The 20,173-nt window shown below is 33.4% G+C and overlaps 1 protein-coding gene and 1 long non-coding RNA gene across 2 annotated transcripts; both read left to right on the top strand.

Annotated features, from left to right (window-relative positions):
* The first annotated feature begins 3,287 nt into the window (after positions 1–3,287).
* Positions 3,288–4,500, top strand: LOC131069668 (uncharacterized). Its single transcript, XM_058005173.2, has 2 exons — positions 3,288–3,872; positions 4,188–4,500. The coding sequence occupies exons 1-2, from the start codon at positions 3,680–3,682 to the stop codon at positions 4,349–4,351; spliced, it is 357 nt and encodes a 118-aa protein (XP_057861156.1). The 5' UTR covers positions 3,288–3,679; the 3' UTR covers positions 4,352–4,500.
* A 6,169-nt stretch (positions 4,501–10,669) lies between these two features.
* On the top strand, positions 10,670–11,781 carry LOC131069642 (uncharacterized). The gene is made up of 2 exons (XR_009112174.2): positions 10,670–11,204; positions 11,558–11,781. It is a non-coding gene; the product is annotated as an uncharacterized LOC131069642 (long non-coding RNA).
* Positions 11,782–20,173: the final 8,392 nt, after the last annotated feature.

Genomic DNA, 20,173 nt, shown 5'->3' with positions numbered 1-20,173 from the left:
TCCTGCTAATTCTGTAAACATTTGTGCATACCGAGCATGTGGATGGGGTAGGTGAGATTAGACTCCAACATAGATGAACATCGCATGCAAGGCATCAACACTACTAATAATAAGACCCTTATCTTCATCACAATCATCTTCACTGAAGATTGCACAAACAACTTGTTCTCTCTGTAGAGATATTTCTACTCTTTCTTTACACAATTAGTTATATTTCCTACCATTAGTCTAGTCTAGTAAGCATGAAAATTATCTTCAGTTATCTTTTTAGATTGCAGTTGTAGTTTGCTTAAATCTAGCTTTAGTTGTATGCATTAGAAAATAGCATGTCATCTACATGCATAGAATTTAGTCAGCCTATGTTTAGTTTGCAAGTTTGTGGTATAGTTTTCTTTTTGGTTGTAGCTCTAGTTAATGATTTTAGAAAGTAAACTTTTATTTTTTCTACGAAATAAGCTGCAATAGAAAAGTGTTTTTGTTATTTAGTTTCTAAAGGGAACAAGATACTCTATTTTTTATAATTCAGTGTATGGATTTTTTTATTTCTACTGAATGTAGTTGAATGTCTTGGATGTCATATGGTTGGTTTAGAGGTAAGTCGTGTATGTCAGGAAATTATAACACCACCATCGCTTATTTGTAACGTCTCAAAATTTAAGTGTGAACATAAGATCGAACAGGTGAATGTGATTTTTCTTTTTATGGCCTCTCAAATTCATCAATTATTGTGAATTCATAACACCACTATTTTCTACTATATTACCAACTCGATTCAAGTAAAATTTATTCAAAAAGATAAATATTAACCAATACTTTTGCTGCCATTCTAAGAAACCTTTCAACTTAATATTTAGAACACAAACTGTCATTATCCCTTCTATACATATTTTGTGCCCAAGAAACACAATTACAAGCACAAATACAAATACAAATACGTGCTAAATATTTTGTGCCCAATTCCCTGATTCATGAACACATTTTTAATAACCATAGTGTGTTGCAAGTTTTATTCTGTGTCGTCATATGGTATTTTGACGATTAGAAATCAACTCTAATCACCATCAGAACATCTTCTGAATATTTTGGCCTGGTCGATCGTTAATGCTATTCATTTCAAATGTCAACTCAGAATGACTGAAATATTCATGATTTGGTGGACGGTTGTATATTTCCTTTCTTTCAATGTTGAAGGTATATTTATTAATCTCATTTATAGAGAGATATTTCTACTTTTGCTTTACACCATTAGTTATATTTCCTACTGTCATGGCTGCCCAGTCTGGTAAGCACGATTCAGAAAATCTCACTAGTTTCGGAAAATGCCATCAGAGAGGTAACTGGGCACAACTGGGCACGACATCATTTGCTTTCTTTCCACAAAATAATTATGTCAATTTTTCTTTTACCACAGTATGAACTCAATATTAATTACTCAATATTATTAGTATTAATATCAATTGTAAAAAAATATGTCCACAGTCTAAATGGAAAAATAATATTAAAATAAATAAATAAGTAGATTGATAAATTGATGATGAAATTAGTTTTAATTATTAAAATATAAACTTTAAGAGAAAGAATAACAATAATTTTATTTTTTTAAGTTTATCATAGAAAAAATAAATAAATAAAATTAAATGTTTTGATCTTAAGGTGGCTCTTATACTAAATTGTCCCCAAAATTAAATGTTGCAATGCAATATATTACTTCAAATTAAAATCTTGGAAATAAAAAGTACATTGATTTCATTCATTTAATTGAAGCAAATAATTAGTGAACAAGCGTCACAAATATATAAATAAACTTCACAATAAATTACTCAATTAGTAATGCGTATTTTACAGATTGCCTCGAGCGGATCCCTAGTTCAACCTCTTCTATTTGTACACTACTCTACACAAGTGATGATTCCATTAGGAGCAATGCTCAATAGAAGTGGCACTACCTAAGCCTTGGCTAGGATGGTCCCAAGTGCACACTCAAATCTCTCTAAAATATAATTCCTTTTTTTTCCTATCCCATGTCCTTACAATAGTTTTCATGGGCTTTATACAACACAAAAGGGTGGTTCCAACTGTCACACCCTTCTTTAAAAATTATTACATTAAATTAATCACAAATGAACAATACAAATCAAGAATGACCTATAAGCCATTAGAGAACAAAGAATTAACTATTCCTATCATTCCCAACTAATTGCTCTAGAAAATAAGATAAATCCACCTACAAATGTCCACAAATGTCCCCATTTGACAATATTTCAACCTTACAATCTATCATATGCACATTTCACTAGCAATCAACTACTCTATTCCTTTTTCTAGGAATGTGACAAAAAAGTAACAAAGTCTAAAGACCCACTTAACCATAGAATCTGTCGAATAACCACAACTAAATGCCAATTAACACCACCCAACTCCTAGTTATTAGCACTACCACTTGTGAATCGGATTCACAAATAATCTGTTTCCAACAAAGAGCACAACCTCTCTCTAGTGCATATAAGATGGCAAGGGCTTCCATGAAATTATTTGTAGGAAACCCTCTATAAATAGAAAAGAGAAACTGAACATCACCATAGGTATCTCTACCAATACCACCTATACTTGCATGACTAGGATTCCCTTAGGGGTTCATCAGTATTTATCTTCAGAACTCCTTGAAGATGAGGGATCCGTTAGCCTACCCTATCAATCTTCGTCTTAGACTAGCTACCCTTGGTCTACCTAACCTACTTTCTTCCCACACGACAAAAACAAATGCAACCTTTGAAGAATACCTACATCACCAACATGTCTCTTATTACATAAATATTTATCTATTTATTTGCCTTCTTTTATGAGAATAAAGTCCTACAACATCTTTTCACTTGGATGACTTAATGGTCATGCCCCAAGGAGGGTCCAAGTGTTTTTATTATTTGCAGTCCAATGACTTACAAAAAGTTTGGATCTTGATCTCTTGGATGATAGTTTGGTGAGCTGATTTTATGATATGCGAAAATTTCATTTTTGTAACGCAATTATAATTGATTGATAAATCAAATTAATTTAAATATTTTTGATTGGAAATAAAAACAATGATTCTTGTGATCAAGATTCAAACTCATTCAAACTCTAATGAAATGTTATTGTTCAAAAAAAAAAATCTTAAATACCAATTCATAACTCCAATAAAAAAGATTTACTTCTAATTTTTTTAAAAATAGAATAGAAAACAAAACATGTATAAAACCAAACGCATATTAAACACAAGCAATCACACCACTTGTGTGATAGTGGTTTTGTTGTGTTTCATGCTTAAATAGTAAAGAAGAGCAAAGAACGTGAGAGAGAGAAAAAAGGCTGAGAGCGTGGACGGAATCCGCCAAACCTGACACGTGCTTCTGTTTTCACAGCGAGAAAGGAATAAGTTGAGAAGCACACCTTGCAACATGGCGTCTAATCCCAATATCACGCATGCAAGTTTCCTGCATCTTATGGCAGACGTCTCTTCCTCCTCTTAATCTTCCTGCCTGAAAATCTGTTAACTAATGTAGATCTGCTGCATGAACCTACAGATTAGCCTTCTTTTCCTCTCTCACACTCTTCGCTCTTCTTTACCAAAGGAACATATTCCGAAAGTGAAAAGACCATTGTACCTGACGCGGAGAAGCTTTTGTATTCCAGTGAAATACAGATGGTAAAGAAGAGCAAAGAGTGTGACAGAATAAAAAGAAGCAGGGAGTGTTTTACCTACACCTCTGTTCTGATAACTGATGTAGATCTGCTCCTTGAACCTACAGATCAGCCTCCAAAGGAAAAATACTCTGTAAAGGAAAAATACTCTGTTCAACTTGAGGGGAAAACCTATCTTCCTGTTTTCGCGTCAGGTAAAGGCTTCGCGTCTCTTTATTTGTTCTATCTTTGCATCAGTTGTTGGATTGTTTTCGGGTAAATCAAGATAAGATTGCTTTTGTTAGCTTCTCTTTTTGCCCAGATCTGTCTCTAGATGGATCTGAGCCTTAGTTCTACAAACACTAGAAATGAGCTTGATAAGTTGATTCGTTAGGGTTTTAGCATTTAGAAATTGTTTTCCTTTCAGAAATTTTGTTCATTCAGAGAGTTTTGTGAGTGAAGTTTCGTTTAACCTTTTTTTATGCCATTTGAATTCAATTATTATTTGATGGTATGAATTGGTGATGTAGCCAAGGAGATTGAGAGACAGGATGAGGCTCCTGTCATTCAGATTTGGTGGATTCCTGCCTTCTTTTTCTCTCTCTCATCCTTCGCTGTTCTTCACCTGCTAAAACGTTTGTATTCCACTGATATACAAAAGCCCTGCTTCAGTGCTTTGGTCTTCATCCACTGATATACAAAAGCCCTGTTATAGGGTTTGTACACTTTCGGTCTGTTAATACTCTCACATGTTTCCGGTAACATCTAAGTTCCGTAACTGTTAATAGATTCAGTTTTCAGAATATCATTTATTATAAAAATCACAACTGATCATTCTCAATGCGTTTGGTTTTATAAGATGTTCGGTTTGATGTTTGGGCTGGATGTGTTGACTGATTCTAATTATGTTTTTGTTGTATGAAGTTCAGAAAACTGTTAAGAAATCTGGGGATTAAAGTTGGATATGTTTAAAGGAACAATATTTACGTTTAATCTGAATCTTTTCCATGTGTTTGATTTGTGGATATGTATAAGTTTAATATTGAAATCATGGTGTACAGTTGTGTGGAATATTTATTGGAATTGTGTATTCATTTTAGTTTTGGTAAAACATATTATGATAAGGGATAAAATAAAGACAGAGTGTATTTTTTTGGGATCGATTCCAGATGTATTGTGACGGTATAAGAAAAAAAATATCTCAAGCAGTGTATTCAATAAGGGTGTATTCTCAATCATAAGAAACATTTTATAAACCTTGTAATGTCCCCTTTCCAATCTGTCTTGGAATTTACTCCTATTGAATACTTGCACTTGGATTTTGTAATAGATATAATTCAGATTGTTAATTGTTATTTCTGATGTAAAAACAGTACACACAGATGTTATGGATGGTAATGTTTTAACAGCAATGTCTGATATAATTATGCCATTAATGTCCGTACATGATATTTTCTGCAACTGTGCTACGTTTTATAAGAATAACAATAATAGGCCACTGTATATAATTGCCTGAAAATGATCTATCTCCTTTCCCCCCTTGTTGATGTGATACTTGTGCCTCTATATACCCTGTGCTAGTGTGGAAGGTCACAAGGATGAGACGCATCTCGTGTCTCTTGTTGACCGTTCTCCTTCAATATACTTAATGTATTAGTTTAGGATAATTGCATTATTAACTTTATTATGCTGATCGTATAACTCCTCAATGGGGACATGACAAATCTCCCCTCTTGAATTTGCTTGTCCCCAAGCAATTGCTCCTTGTCTTATTATACTATGTCTCCTTGTTCTTGAATATACCTGCACATAGATTTGTAACACTAATATATATAAACCAAAGTAATAATAAATATTAGCGAGATTACTACTTAATTTATATTGCATATATTGCAACTTAGAGGGGTTAGCTTTCTTGAGCCATTGCCCAACTTAAGGGGGACTGGCTTCTTTGAGCCATCTTGTCCATATGTGAGAGATTGGCTTCCTTGAGCAATCTCTACCCAATCTCGAGAGACTGACTTCCTTGAGCCCTCTCGGTCTAAAATGGATTGACTTCCTTTGAGTCATCTTACTAGGGGTACTGACTTCCTTGAGCCAAGCTACCCACATTTGGCTTCCTTGAGCCCTTATTCTTAGGGTGCTGACTTCCTTGAGTCAAGCTGCCCAAATTTGGCTTCCTTGAGCCCTTATTCTTACATAGGGTGTTGACTTCCTTGAGTCAAACTACCTATCTTTGGCTTCCTTGAGCCCTTATTCTTAGGGTGCTGACTTCCTTGAGTCAAGCTGCCCACATTTGGCTTCCTTGAGCCCTTATTCTTACTTAGGGTGCTCACCTCCTTGAGTCAAGCTGCCCATCTTTGGCTTCCTTGAGCTTTAATGTCTAGAGAGGTGCTGACTTTATTGAGCCCATTTACAATTAATATACAATGGTGTAAATTTTACATATGAGTACAACTCTTCTTTTGGAGTGCTTCAACATCTTCTTTCCTTTGAGAAATTATCTTCAACCTTGATGGCCCTTTGTATTGCCTCACTTAAATTTTGAGGCTCCAATGGATTGACGATCTTCTTGATGGAGTCTTTGAGCCCTTCTACAAATAAATAGGTGAGCCTTCCTTGAGAGAGGTTGGGGACCATGACTGCCAAATTCTGAAATTCATTTGCATAATCTTCCACTGTCCCTTGTTGTGTGAGTAACGTTAGTTCTTTGAAGTACCATTCCGGATGTCTTTGATCAAATCTTAAGATGAGCCTTTGAGTGAATTCACCATAAGTAGTAATGTTTCGGTGATCTTGAGTAACAAGACCATGGTGCCACCAATCATGTGCTATCCCTGTTAGATGAAGGGTAGCAAATTTGATGGCATTATCTTCTGTCATTGGGCTGAGTGACAAATATGTATCCAATTTTTGAACCCACGATTGCGCTGAAGATTTTCCAGTCCCATCAAAGTATGGTAATGTCATTTTACTCAACCTAACTTGGAGATCTTTGTCAACATGCCTCTTCCTCGTATTCGGGTTGGCTTGTTTCCGAACTTCGTAATATTCTTTAAAAGGGATGCGCTCTTGTACTTCGGGGTCAAGCCTTGCGTACATTACTGCTATCTCATCAATGTTTTCGATTATTGATTCCTCCACTTCCATCATGGGCTCTTCTCTTGGTAAGAATGAGGGCATAGTAGGTCTAAGGATGGAGCTTTGAGTTGAATGTTGATTCTCAGAATGGTTTGAATGAGTGTCTCTTCCCGAATTTGAGATAGGTCTCTCATGATTATTTTTGTTAATACTTTGAATAGCTTGTTGGATTAGTTGATTGGTCTTCTCAAACTTCTCATTAGTTTGCTCCATGAATGTTCTAAATTCAGTTGCTAACTGTTCTGCCATGGCTGACGTACTTCTTCTGCGTCGAAAGTTTTGCATTAACTATTTTCCATAGGTTCACAGGATTATGCTCTGATACCACTATAATGTCCCCTTTCCAATCTGTCTTGGAATTTACTCCTATTGAATACTTGCACTTGGATTTTGTAATAGATATAATTCAGATTGTTAATTGTTATTTCTGATGTAAAAACAGTACACACAGATGTTATGGATGGTAATGTTTTAACAGCAATGTCTGATATAATTATGCCATTAATGTCCGTACATGATATTTTCTGCAACTGTGCTACGTTTGATAAGAATAACAATAATAGGCCACTGTATATAATTGCCTGAAAATGATCTATCTCCTTTTCCCCCTTGTTGATGTGATACTTGTGCCTCTATATACCCTGTGCTAGTGTGGAAGGTCACAAGGATGAGACGCATCTCGTGTCTCTTGTTGACCGTTCTCCTTCAATATACTTAATGTATTAGTTTAGGATAATTGCATTATTAACTTTATTATGCTGATCGTATAACTCCTCAATGGAGACATGACAAACCTACGATCAATTTGCATAGAAATTTATAATTGATATAACTAACTTATTATTTTTATTGCTTCTTTCCATATAAGCATGTAAGCAGTGAACTCATTTGATCTGCTACCTATCTTCCCTTGATCAAAGAAATACAGGTTATGTTACCTATTTTCTCTTTCTTAGAAGAATAAGCTATGCTAGTGCCCATAAAAACTTTGCTGTAATATCAGATTTAAACATTTAATGGTGAATCTCATGGCCATTGACTATATATCCACAACATTATGAGCAGACAACTTATTTTGTAAATAAAGCTTTTGTGCTAATCATGAAATGTCTGAATGAGACTTCTTCCCAAGATAAAACTCTTGATAAATTTATCTTTTGATGCTCAGACATGTAAGTTAGATTTAAAAATGGCAAGCAAATATGAACATTTCACATGTAAGTTAGATTTAAAAATGGCAAGCAATCTGACATTTCGCATGTAAGTTAGATCTAAAAAATGGCAAATAATCTGACATTTCACATGTAAGCTATCAAAATGGTAGTAACATTCGGAGTTTGACAGGGCAACAAAGATGAACAAAATTTCACTACTTCACAAAATCTGATTTCACAAAATACTTTAATGCTCAGAAATGCAGCAAAATCTGATCTCACAAAATAATTTAATGCTCAGAAATGCAAGTTAGATCTAAAAATGGCAAGCAATGGGACATTTCACATGCAAGTCAGATCTGAAAGTGGCAGGAAAATATGACATTTCACATGTAAGCTCTCTTTTGTTTTGATTATAAAATTAAATCTGAAGATTTCTATGTTATATAAACTTTGAAGGGTAATAACATTAATAATATGACAAGGCAAAAACCATGGACAAAATTTCACTACTTTCCGAAATCTGATCTCGTAAAATACTTTGATTCTCAGATATCAAGTTAGATCGAAAAATGATAAGACAAATCTGTCATCCATTGTGCATATTTCATATAATGATCAAAACGGTATGTGTAGCTTACACGGAACCATAAATCGAGGCAAATCTTGAAGGCATATGTTTTGAAAACAAAAAATCAGTTTTGAAAATGTGAGAAAAATCATGGTTACCCATTTAGGAATGGACCAGTTTTGAAAATGTGAGAGAGAAAAATCATGGTTACCCATTTAGGCTTAGAAGCCTAAAGTTATGTTCTGAACATCATCCTGTGCTTTCATCACGACTTTAATTATTTTAGTATTAAATCATACATATTAAGCAACATAATAAGCCTAAAGAATATAGTTTATGTTCTGAACATCATCCTGTGCTTTCCTCACAGGACGACAGTTGCTTTGAACTAATCAAGCAAAAGTTGAAATGGAACTAATCAAGCAAAAGTTGAAATGGAAGCAAAACTAATAAGAACTGTTACACGCTGTTGAGGGAATCAAAAATAACTTGGGAAACTTTTGCAATGATTAATTAAAAGGGAAATAAAAAATAACTTGAGAAACTTTGGCAATGATTAATTAAAAGGGAAATAAAAGATAGGAAACCAAAAGGCGACGGGCACACATTCAATTCAAATTGTGCCTTAAGTGGGCCAAGCTGACGTTTAACTCTGGGCTTCCAATTTTTCATAACAACAAACTAAGCACACAGACGTGCACAAATGCGTGCTAAATATTTTGTGCCGAATTCCCCGATGCATGAACAAATTCTTAATAACCATTTGGTGTTGCAAGTTTTATTAAGTGTCGTTATATGTTATTTTGACGATTAGAAATTACCGCTAGAACATATTCTGAATATTTTGGCCTGGTGGATCGTTAATGCTATTCATTTCAAATGGCAACTCAGAATGACTGAAATATTCATGATTTGGTGGACGGTTGTTTATGTCCTTTATTAACATCATTTATCAGACCAAACATAAAGTATCATATAACATATCTAGTATGTCCTACCTTATATTTAAAGCATGTTTAATTTGTATGTATCAGGATTCATGTATGGAATGCTATTTCCTATGTCTAATTCAATGTTTCCAAGTTATATGAACGGTAACAGAATAAAAATGGAAGAATGTCTCCATGGTCGACGTACACCAGCTCAACCTTTCATGCCCAGTAAGGTCAAGTGAATCCACATCCTCACCTTTATAAATAATAATATGACTTGTAGTGTTTTGTAATGTTCTTCAGATCAATCTGGGTTGTCAGACCTATCAATGTGTATCATTCTATTTTGACATTAAAATCAGAATGCAGTATATCATTGTCATTGTTATTGAAATTGTCATAATTTTTTTTTGGAGGAATCCAAAAATAAATAAGCATTTGATATCAGTATTTATCTTCAATATTCTTTGAGGACGAGGATATCAGTCTATCAATCTATCAATCTTCATCTTAGACTGTCTACTCTTAGTCTACCTAACCTTTCTTCCTGCATCACCAAAAAAAATGCACATCACCAAGATGTCTTTTATTACATAAATATTTATCTATTTATTTGCATTCTTTTATGAGAAGAAAGTCCTATAACATTTTTTCACTCGCATGCCCCGTTTGAGAAAAAAGGGAGGAATTCAAGTGGGTCCAAGTGTTTTAATAAATTGCAGTCAAATGACTTACAAAAAAATTGGGATCATGATCTCTTGGATGATAGCTTGGTATTTGATTTTATAATATGTGGAAATTTCATGTGTAATACAATTATAATTGATTAATAAATCAAATTAATTTAAATATTTGTGATTGGAAATAAAAAGATTAATGATAACAACAATGTGTTGACAATAAAAGAGTGATTCTTGTGATCAAAATTCAAACTCTAAATTCAAACTCTAATGAAATCTACATACCAATTCGTAACTCGAATAAAAAAATTTACTTCTAAATTTTAAAATACAATATAAAACAAAACATGTGTAAAACCAAAGTCATATTAAACACAGGAAATCATACATACCAATTCGTAGGTCGAATAAAAAAATTTACTTCTAAATTTTAAAATACAATATAAAACAAAACATGTATAAAACCAAAGTCATATTAAACACAGGAAATCACACTTGTGTGATAGTGGTTAGATGTGTTTCATGCTTAAATGATAAAGAAGAGCAAAGAACGTGAGAGAGAAGAAAAGGCAGAGAGTGTGGATGGAATCCACCAAACCTGACACTTGTTTCTGGTTTCACCGAGAGAAAAGAATACGTGAAGTGCACCTTGCAACATGGCGTCTAATCCCAATATCACGCACGCAAGTTTCCATGCCAGACATTCTCCTCCTCCTCTTATTCTTCTTATTCTCCTTGTCTGTGCCTCTGTTCTGTTAATTGATGTAGGTCTGCTCCTTGAACCTAAAAATTAGCCTTCTTTTCCTCTCTCACACTCTTCGTTCTTCTTTACCAAAGGAACTTATTCCGAAAGTAACTGAATCAGACAAGCTTTTGTATTCCAGTGAAATACAGCTGGTAAAGAAGAGCAAAGAGTGTGAGAGAGAGTTAAAAAGGAGGGAGTGTCTTAGCTACACCTCTATTTTGATAACTGATGTAGATTTGCTCCGTGAACCTACAGATTAGCCTCCAAAGGAAAAATACTCTGTTCAACTTGAGGGGAAAACCTATTTTCCTGTTTTCCCGTCAGGTGAAGGCTTCGCGTCTCTTCATCTGTTCTTTTTTCGCGTCAGTTGTTGGATTGTTTAAGGATAAATTAAGATAAGATTTGTGTGATTGATTTTGTTAGTTTCACTTTTGACCCAGATCTTGTTTTTCCATTCTGCTTTGCCTTAGACGGATCCGAGCCTTGGTTTTACAAGCATGAGTAAATGAGCTTGATAAGTTGATTCGTGAGGGTTTTAGCATTTACGAAAAAAAATTCCTTTCAAAAAATTTTCTTCATCTAGAAAATTTTGTGCCCATCATGATTGAAATTGCGTTTAAACTTTTTTATGCCGTTTGAATTCAATTATTATTTGATGCTATGAATTCGTAGTGCAGCCAAAGAGAATGAGAGAGAGGAGGAGGCTTCTGTCATTAAACGTTGGAAACTTGAATGCTTGATATTGGGATTAGACTTCATATGTAGGCTACGTTTCCCAACTCATTCAGATTTGGTGGATTCTTGCCTTCTTTTCTTCTCTCATACTGTTTGCTTTTTTTCACCTGCTAAAACCTTTGTATTCCGCTGAAATACAAAAGCTCTCCTTCAGTGCTTTGGTCTTCATCTTTGTTATAGGGTTTCAGCACTTTCGATGTGTTAAAACTCTCACATGTTTCGGTTAACATCTAAGTTCCGTAACTCCGTTAATAGATTTGATCTTCAGAAAATCAATTATAATGAAAATCACAACTGATCATTCTCAATGCGTTTCGTTTTATAAGCTGTTCAGATTGATGATTGGGCTGTATGTGTTGACTGATTCTAATTGTGTTTTTGTCTTACGTAGTTCGGAAAACTGTTAAGAAATCTGGGGATTAAAGTTGGATATGTTTAAAGCAATAATATTTAGAATTAATTTGAATTTTTTTCCATGTTTTCATTTATGGATATGTACAAGTTTTATATTGAAATCTTGGTGTACAGTTGTGTGGAATGTTTTTTGAAATTTTAACTTTGTCTAACATTCGATTTGAATGGGAAAGAGGGTAATTAGAAACCCTCTCATTTGTCTCCTTATTCTTCACGTTAATTTTTGAAGAGACAAAAATGAAAGGTCTTTTAATGCCGGTAAATGGTTATTCTTCTTCTTGTTAATGCCTGTAGAGAATGAGGGGGCTTCTTATATTGGCAAATGATTCTATCGTGTTAATTTTAGGAGTTATTGCTTTGCATGAGAGAATTCTTTTTATTATGAGCTCAGTTCAAATCCATTTGTCTATTCGATTTTCATTTTATTTTAATGATATATGTCTGAGGGCAATAAAGTTTTCGGTGAGGATCCTCTAGGAGAAGGTATTGCTGACACTTTTTTTTATATAGAGTATAATAAAGAATAGCTGAAGCAATAATTCAGGGTGTACTGTGACACTTTTTTAATGAGTATAATAAAAAAATACCTGAACTGGTGCATTCAATAAGAGTGTATTCTTAAGATCAAACAATTTGTAAACCTATGATTTTGCATAGAAAATTACTTTTGATATAAACAAAGTATGTAAGTAATGAGCTCATTCGATCTGCTACCTATCTTCCCTTGATTGAAGAAATACAGGTTATGTTAACTATTTTCTCTTTCTTAGAAGAATAGGCTATGCTCTTTAGTGCCCATAATGTTCTAAGAACTTTGATAATATCAGATTTAAACATTTAAAGGTGAATCTCATAGCCATTTACTATATATTCAGAACATTATGAGCAGACAGCTTATTTTGTAAATAAAGCTTTTGTGCTAATCATGCAATGCCTGAATTCCTTCAAGACCGTAATTAGTTAGACTTCTTCCCAAGATAAAACTCTCCATAAATTTATCTTTTGATGCTCAGACATGTAAGTTAGATTTAAAAATGGCAATCAAATAATCTGACATTTTACATGCAAGGATATCTGACATTTCACATGTAAGTTAAAGCAATCTGACATTTCACATGTAAGTTAGATCTGACATTTCACATGTAAGTTAGATTTAAAAATGGCAAGCAATCTGACATTCCACATGTAAATTAGATCTAAAAATGGCAAACAATCTGACATTTCATATGTAAGCTCTCTTTTATTTCATGGGTGGGTAGGTTAGTGATTTCTTCACTTCCAATTTATTTTCTTTCTTATCTTTGTCTGACAGCTTGAGTTAATATATGCTTAATTCAGATTCCAGAAAAAGAGAAAGTTCTTCTAGCAAGGATTGGTGGGAAAACATAAGATAGCCCTTATTTCTTGGGACTAATTTTTCAAACTGAAAGAATGTGGGGGAGTGAGGTTGAGAAATCATAATTGGCAGAACATTGCTCTTGGAGCCAAAATGGTGTGGAAGATGATAAAAGAACCAAATTTAAAATGGGTTAGAATTCTACAATCCAAATACTTGAATCATTCAGATTCGATAGAAATAGTTAAGGTAAAGAATCCTCCAAAAGGCTTCAGGGTCTGGGATTTTATTTTAAGATGCAAGACAGTGATAGCAGACTTTATCTATTAGGATTTTTATAATGGAGTGTCGTGCTTGTCTTGGGAAAACTCCTACGGAGGTCATCCAAGATTAGATAGTTTGATTTCAGTAGTAAATGTTAAAAAATTTCTAAAGCATCATTAGGGAGATAAAGTGAGAGATTATGTAATCTTTCCTTTTGGTGATCCATCTTTGGGATGAAAATGGAAATATTTAACCCAACGTTCTTTACCTTTGGCAAAAGTCTCTCTCTTATTAGAAGTTATCAAGCAGTGAGGGATCTCTTTTAGAGATGGGGGGATAAATTAACATGGGCAATACAATATAAAAGAGTGATATTAAATCATTGCTAATTTGCAAGAAATGGAAAGATCTAATTTCCATCTCTTTTAGAGATGGGGGATAAATTAACATGGGCAATACAATGTAAAAGAGGGATATAAAATCATTGCTAATTTGCAAGAAAAGGAAAGATCTAATTTCCATGTCCAATAATGCTGGGTAGGCAATGTGTGCCCAAAGAAGGGGTTTTCGCATGGATTGCAATTCAAAAAAGAATCCTTACAGTAGAAAACTTTAGAAGGTTCAACTATGAAAGTCCTTCAACATGCATTTTATGTAAGAATCATGAAGAGAATATAAAAATATAACCAATCAAGTCGTTGGCAGGTTTCCATAGTAAATAACAGGATGGTTCTAGCTTCTCAAGGAAAATTTACTAAATGGGATGGCAAAATGAGATTTCCATTCCCAAGCATAAGGATTCCTCCTCACATTGGAATTAAAGAAGAAGGATCATTCCTTAGTAAACTAAAGTTTAAATGGAAACCTCCAAAAGAAGGTTAATATAAACTCAATTTTGATGAGGCCTCTCGAGGAAATCTAGGTCCATCAAGAGCAGGTTGCATTACTAGGGACTCAAATGGAGAAACTATAGGATGGATGTCCAATCCTCTGAAGGAGAATACTAATAACATAGAAAAATTCAAATCTTTAAAGCTTTGGGTTTTTTTAATGCAGAGAAATGGATATCAAGAAAGTGAAAATTGAACAAGATTCATCCTTAGTGGTCAATGTTGTGATGACAGGTTCTATTTTCAATTGGAAATTGAAATCTTTGTTAGATATTATTTTTGCTATGCTAAATCAGTTTGAGGAGTATACAGTTAACCACATTTACTAAGAGGGAAGTAAGGAAGAGAATATCTTGTCCAATAGAGAGGTTGATAGATTGATAAAAGTATTAATTATGGATGGTAAATATTCAAGAGCTTTCAAGGAAAGGATGGCCAATAGCTAGTAGGCTTAGAAGTAGTTGAATTATATCTAGTGTGATGTGACTGCAGGGGTCATCTCTAAACAATTAGCCATATTTATTAAGAAGGGAAATAAGCAAGTGGGTACACTAGTATTTAGAATGGTTGCTGGATTGAAAGAAGTATGAACTCACAATACTAGTTCCCACTTTTTGGCCAACTTTGACACTTAGATGAACATTTTTAAAATAACCTTCACTTTCTAACACCTATAACTTTTAAAAAGTTAAGAATTTGAAGATGATATAAACTAGTTATTTGAAAACATCTTGTCCACAGATTCTAAATATATTTTTTAATTTTTTTTTGAAGAAAATTGTATTGATTTTTCGATCTCCCTTGAAAAGTAGTTTTTTATAGCAAACAACATTTTTTAAGAGTGATGTGCCTCCCAAAATGCACAACTTTTTGTCTATAAATGATAAAAACTCAATTCTTTCGAATTTTGGTTTGTAACTTCAATATCCAGGGCATGGAGTTGGTTTGATAGTGATATGTTGAATATTTTTCTTTTTATTAAGTTTTGAATTCTGACTAATTATAATTTAGACATAGGTGTATATTTGAGCACATAACTTGTTCTACATATATCGAAATTCAATTTTTTAATTTTTTTTTAGAAAGAAGACATCAATACCTAGGGCATAGATATTTTTCAGAATTTGTTTCAATTAGTTTACTATTTTTCCCAATGTGTTGAATAGAGAAGTTCATGTTTGGTGAAAAACCTATGTTTGGTAAAATTTTAAAAACAAGATCACAGTAAACTCAATACGTGATAAAATTATAGTCATTGGAAAGCTTTCTTCGAGGAATACCATCCTCTATTTTGGTTTGTCATGATTCTTCCATTTGAGCCTTGAACTAGAGGTTTGAAGGCCAAAATTTTGTAGAAATTTGAAGAGATTCTGGGAGAGATGCCTAGAAAATGGGCTCGAATGAACCCCCTTAGGTTCATTTTGTAACAATTAAAATCTGGTTAAAAAGGGGTTCGCTCGAAGGGGGCCATTAGAGAGAACACTATAAAATATTAAAAAAAAGGGGGTTCGAGTGAACCCGAGTGATTTAACATGTATGATTGAAGTAAGGGGTTTGCTTGAATCCCAAAAGGTCGTTTAGTTGAACACCCATAGTATGAACGAACACCCTCGGAATTTTTTTTCCCCCATCCATGTTTTTCCTTCATGGGTGAAAGTGGAAACCATTATTGTGAGATGACCTAAATGCATCAAATCTTTTAGGGAGAAGATGGCCAATAGATAGTGGAGTGTTAGTGTTAGTTTATCTATTTATATCCATCTAGATCCTTACTTGGATGTTTGGTCCTATATTCTTTGAAAGAGATTTAGTTTAGGTGAATAGTTATTAAGTAATAGAAATAGATCATAAATTCTATTGCTTTAAGATGATCAAAGTTCATGAATTTCAACATCTCTCACCTTTTCATTAATTCGGGGTAGTTGGAGAATATCCTTTCTCACCATTTGGTGGTGGTGTTTGGATCAAGTCTTGTAATAATGAGATGACTAGATATGGCAGATTTTCTATAGATTGTGAAAGGACATTAGAGTGGTGGTTTTTATGATAAAGTTGTGGTAGATTTCTTGAGAAGGTGGATGAATTTGAGACATATACAAGTAACCTATCTAGAGTATGTCATTTATTTCTCCACCTGAGCAAAGGTCTATCCTTGGCATTTTTGTTATTTATCATCTTTATTGTTATGGAGTCTTCAATTAGACTTATGTTCAATAAAAAATAGATGACTTTCTTAGGGGATATTTCTCAAAAATGCTTACGTGAGGTAATTATCTTCTCACATAGGCTGATTTTGTATGAAATTAAAGTTATTTGGGCCCAGAGTTCATCCTCATTGATCATAGATATCATGTCAATTTAAACATTCTGACAATGTTTTTGGCTACATTTCTTTGCATGGGAGAAAGAAAAGTTGATGCAAAAATGTTGTGTCACCGTATTTTCAAAGGAAGGTTTCTTGGAGAATTGGATTAAGTAAATACTAGCGGTGGATGACAAGCTCACAGTCTTGCATCCAAGATAATACTTTGTAGTGAAAACTGGGATAGGAGAGGTGCCAAGGATTCCTATTCCTACCATTTGGAATTAGAAGAGCTTCGAGGCAAGAGAATTTAAAATCAAGAGGGGCCTGGTGTTTAATAAGAGAGTCATGGGTTTTTTAGCTAAGGGATGGGTTGAGAGAGTTATAAGAGATGATGTAAACAAAGATGAGGGGTGGGTTTGGAAATATAAGAATGAAGAATGCTTGGATGGTTTTATAGTTCTAGATTTCTCTGATGAAGAGGAGAATGAGAAGCTAACCCTTGAGCAAGTGGAGCATCTTTCAGTGGTAATTGAAAATGATCAAAGAAATTCACCATCATTTTCTCAGTTAGACTCTTAATCAAGGGAACTACCTCTCCATCCAAGTGTGCTATCCTCATAGATTGTTACGCAATAGGACATAAATTATTACAAGCATTTAAGTTCATTGTCAAGTTTCTTCAATTGTTCACTAGAAAATTGAGTTGAAGGGTTGCCCTCATTATGAGATGCCTGAGGGAAATGATTTTTAGGTCCATTTGGCGACATGTGTGTTGGATTGAGAGAAGATTTCTCTCTTTAATTTTTTTGTTGGGAATAATTCAGACATGCAACTTAGGCTAAATATTATTGATAGTTAAAAGTATGAGAAGCCATGAGTTGATAACATATTCTCATAGGAATCTCAAATTCACAATATAATGGTTATGATACTCATACACAAATATAAGCTCCACAAACAAACACTTGTTCGCAAAAAGAAATATATGACAATTAGAAAAAAATGGAGTGAAATTTATTTTTAATACTTTGGTTTATCTCGCAAAATTTATTGTTAATGTAATATAAAAAGATAATGATGTAATCAATCAAGCAATTAATTAAGCTATATGCAACAATAAAAATGGTTTAATTGATTAACCAATTGGTCTAAACCTACATACATGAAAATAAATAAAAAAGTGTTGTGTTTTATAGAAGCTTGCCAATGTCAAATCTTGTGTTGTTGTTTCCACCTCCATTACAATAATAATTGATGAAAGAGTGCTTATCCTAAAAAAGATAGAGGATAAATCATTAATGTAAATGCCTAAATTGATAAATATTACTTTATATATGAAATTGCTTTCTTGAAATCTCAAATAAGGCAAGATATTGGTTAAAAGATGTTAGAGAATGCCTTCATCATGGAGGAATACATCGTATTTGATCATAATTGTCAAAATAAAGATGTACATATGAATGCTTGACTCATTACTTATGTATTTGTGCTTAATTTCCTCAAATATGCTTGATTCAATGCTAATAATTGGAGTTAGATTTTGAATGAGAGAAGTTGTATTATATGCAACTTACACTTTTTTGAAATTTATTTTTGGGGAGGGTTGACATCAGAGGACACTTTCTCGCTATTTACAAATTTGACAATTGTAATTCAAATTTTTAGGTCAAACCACTTGGACAAGAGTGTTGGGTATCCTAGTTCTAATAATTTGGACTAGGGAAAAGGCTATGACTACGGAAATGCACAAAGTTCATGGAAACAATCTCGAAATGAAGCATTATCATACATGAATTAGATACACATTAGGCACAACCATCAAAGTAGATCCAAAACAAGTCTTAAATTTTAAAAAGGTAAATTTATGACACTATAAAATGCAATGTTATGTAAGTGGTAAGAACACCCTTATATAACCACCTTAGAGCACAATGAGCATAGCTTGGTGCAACAAGAGTTGTAATGGCGAGTTATCCGTAATATTCCTGCGCCAGGAATAAGCGGTCAATAGATATTTATTAGAGGATGATTAAAATAAGGTATATATATTTTTTTCTCAACATTTCAATCCAATATCTACCAAATTCTATATTGCAATAGATTAAACGAGCTGAGTCATTGATGGTGAGCGGGCCGGCTGAAAACAAGTTTTGAATATATACCAAATTCTATATTGCAAGAGGTTAAACGAGCTGATATATTGATGGCGAGCAGGCGGGCTTAAAGAGCCGGTTTGAGCCCACACGGTGGCAGTTTATTTTAATCCTTATCAATAATAACAAATTTTGATTCCTCCTAAATACGGAATCGAAAATAACGATGCAAGAAGATGCCATTCTCAAACCTTGTCGAAGTACAACTAATTGTTGATTCTATTTTAGGGTTTTGGGGTTTTGTTTATCTTGTTGGTTGCTATTTTAATCTATAGGTTTTAAGGTTTCATAGTTTTCATATTCTACTAAGAGTTTTTTTAATATTCCTGTTATGTGGTTGCTATCTATGATTTTAAGGTTTTATGGTTTTCATATTTTACTAAGGGTTTTTATATTCCTCTCATCTGCTTGCTATTTTCCTTTGTATTTGAGTTGATTTGCCTACTCGAAAGGGACGTCATTATACATCGGGGATGGACAGATAATTTCCACTTTCAAATTAAATAGTTTTTATATTTAACTATGATTTTTTTAATAATCATGCCAACTAAGTATTAAATTGTGTGCAATTATGGTGTATAAGGAAATAAGTTATCAAATTTGTTTTCTATTTAAATCTATATTCTTCTGCTTTCACTCCACAAAATGGACAACATTCTCAAACTTGGTTGAAGCACAACTAATTTCTGCTTCTAGATTAATTTTTTTAGGGTTTTGTTTATCTTGTTGGTTGCTATTTTAATCTACATTTTGGCACCTTGTTTTTTTACAAATTTTTGTTTTCAGGCTAAACGGTTTTCATCATGTTCTAGGATTTTTATTAAGCTTTCGTGGCTTTCATATTTTACTGTGGGTTTTCTTGATATTTCCCTCAACTAATCATTACATTGTGTGTCCCCATTAAATATTATATGGAAATAATAGAGTATTTTAGTTTGATTGGAAACAAGTTATCGAATTTGTTTTCTATTTTCATTTGTATCCTGGCTTTTGTTGGCATTTGGCATAACTGATACAAATGCAGGTGATGCAGTTGAAGTTGGATAACTGGGCTGGTAAAGGATAGAAGTCTATTTGTGATGAAGAGATTGGGATTGCTTGATGGATGACTCTGATCAATTATTTGTGTTGTCATTGATGGCATATAATCTTTATCCTTAACCGGCAACGATGAAATATTCTGATTATATCTGGCG

Source organism: Cryptomeria japonica, chromosome 11 (genome assembly GCF_030272615.1).
Source record: "Cryptomeria japonica chromosome 11, Sugi_1.0, whole genome shotgun sequence".
Taxonomy (NCBI): Eukaryota; Viridiplantae; Streptophyta; class Pinopsida; order Cupressales; family Cupressaceae; genus Cryptomeria; species Cryptomeria japonica.
Note: the sequence above shows the minus strand (reverse complement) of the source record. Positions and strands in the feature narration are given on the sequence as shown.

What these genes read in the sequence shown, in the direction of transcription:
- LOC131069668 (XM_058005173.2), top strand. Translation starts at nt 3,680, where the DNA reads ATGGTAAAGAAGAGCAAAGAGTGTGACAGAATAAAAAGAAGCAGGGAG. An exon ending in TCTTCCTGTTTTCGCGTCAG is followed by an intron (nt 3,873 to 4,187) that starts GTAAAGGCTTCG and finishes TTGGTGATGTAG; the next exon opens with CCAAGGAGATTGAGAGACAG.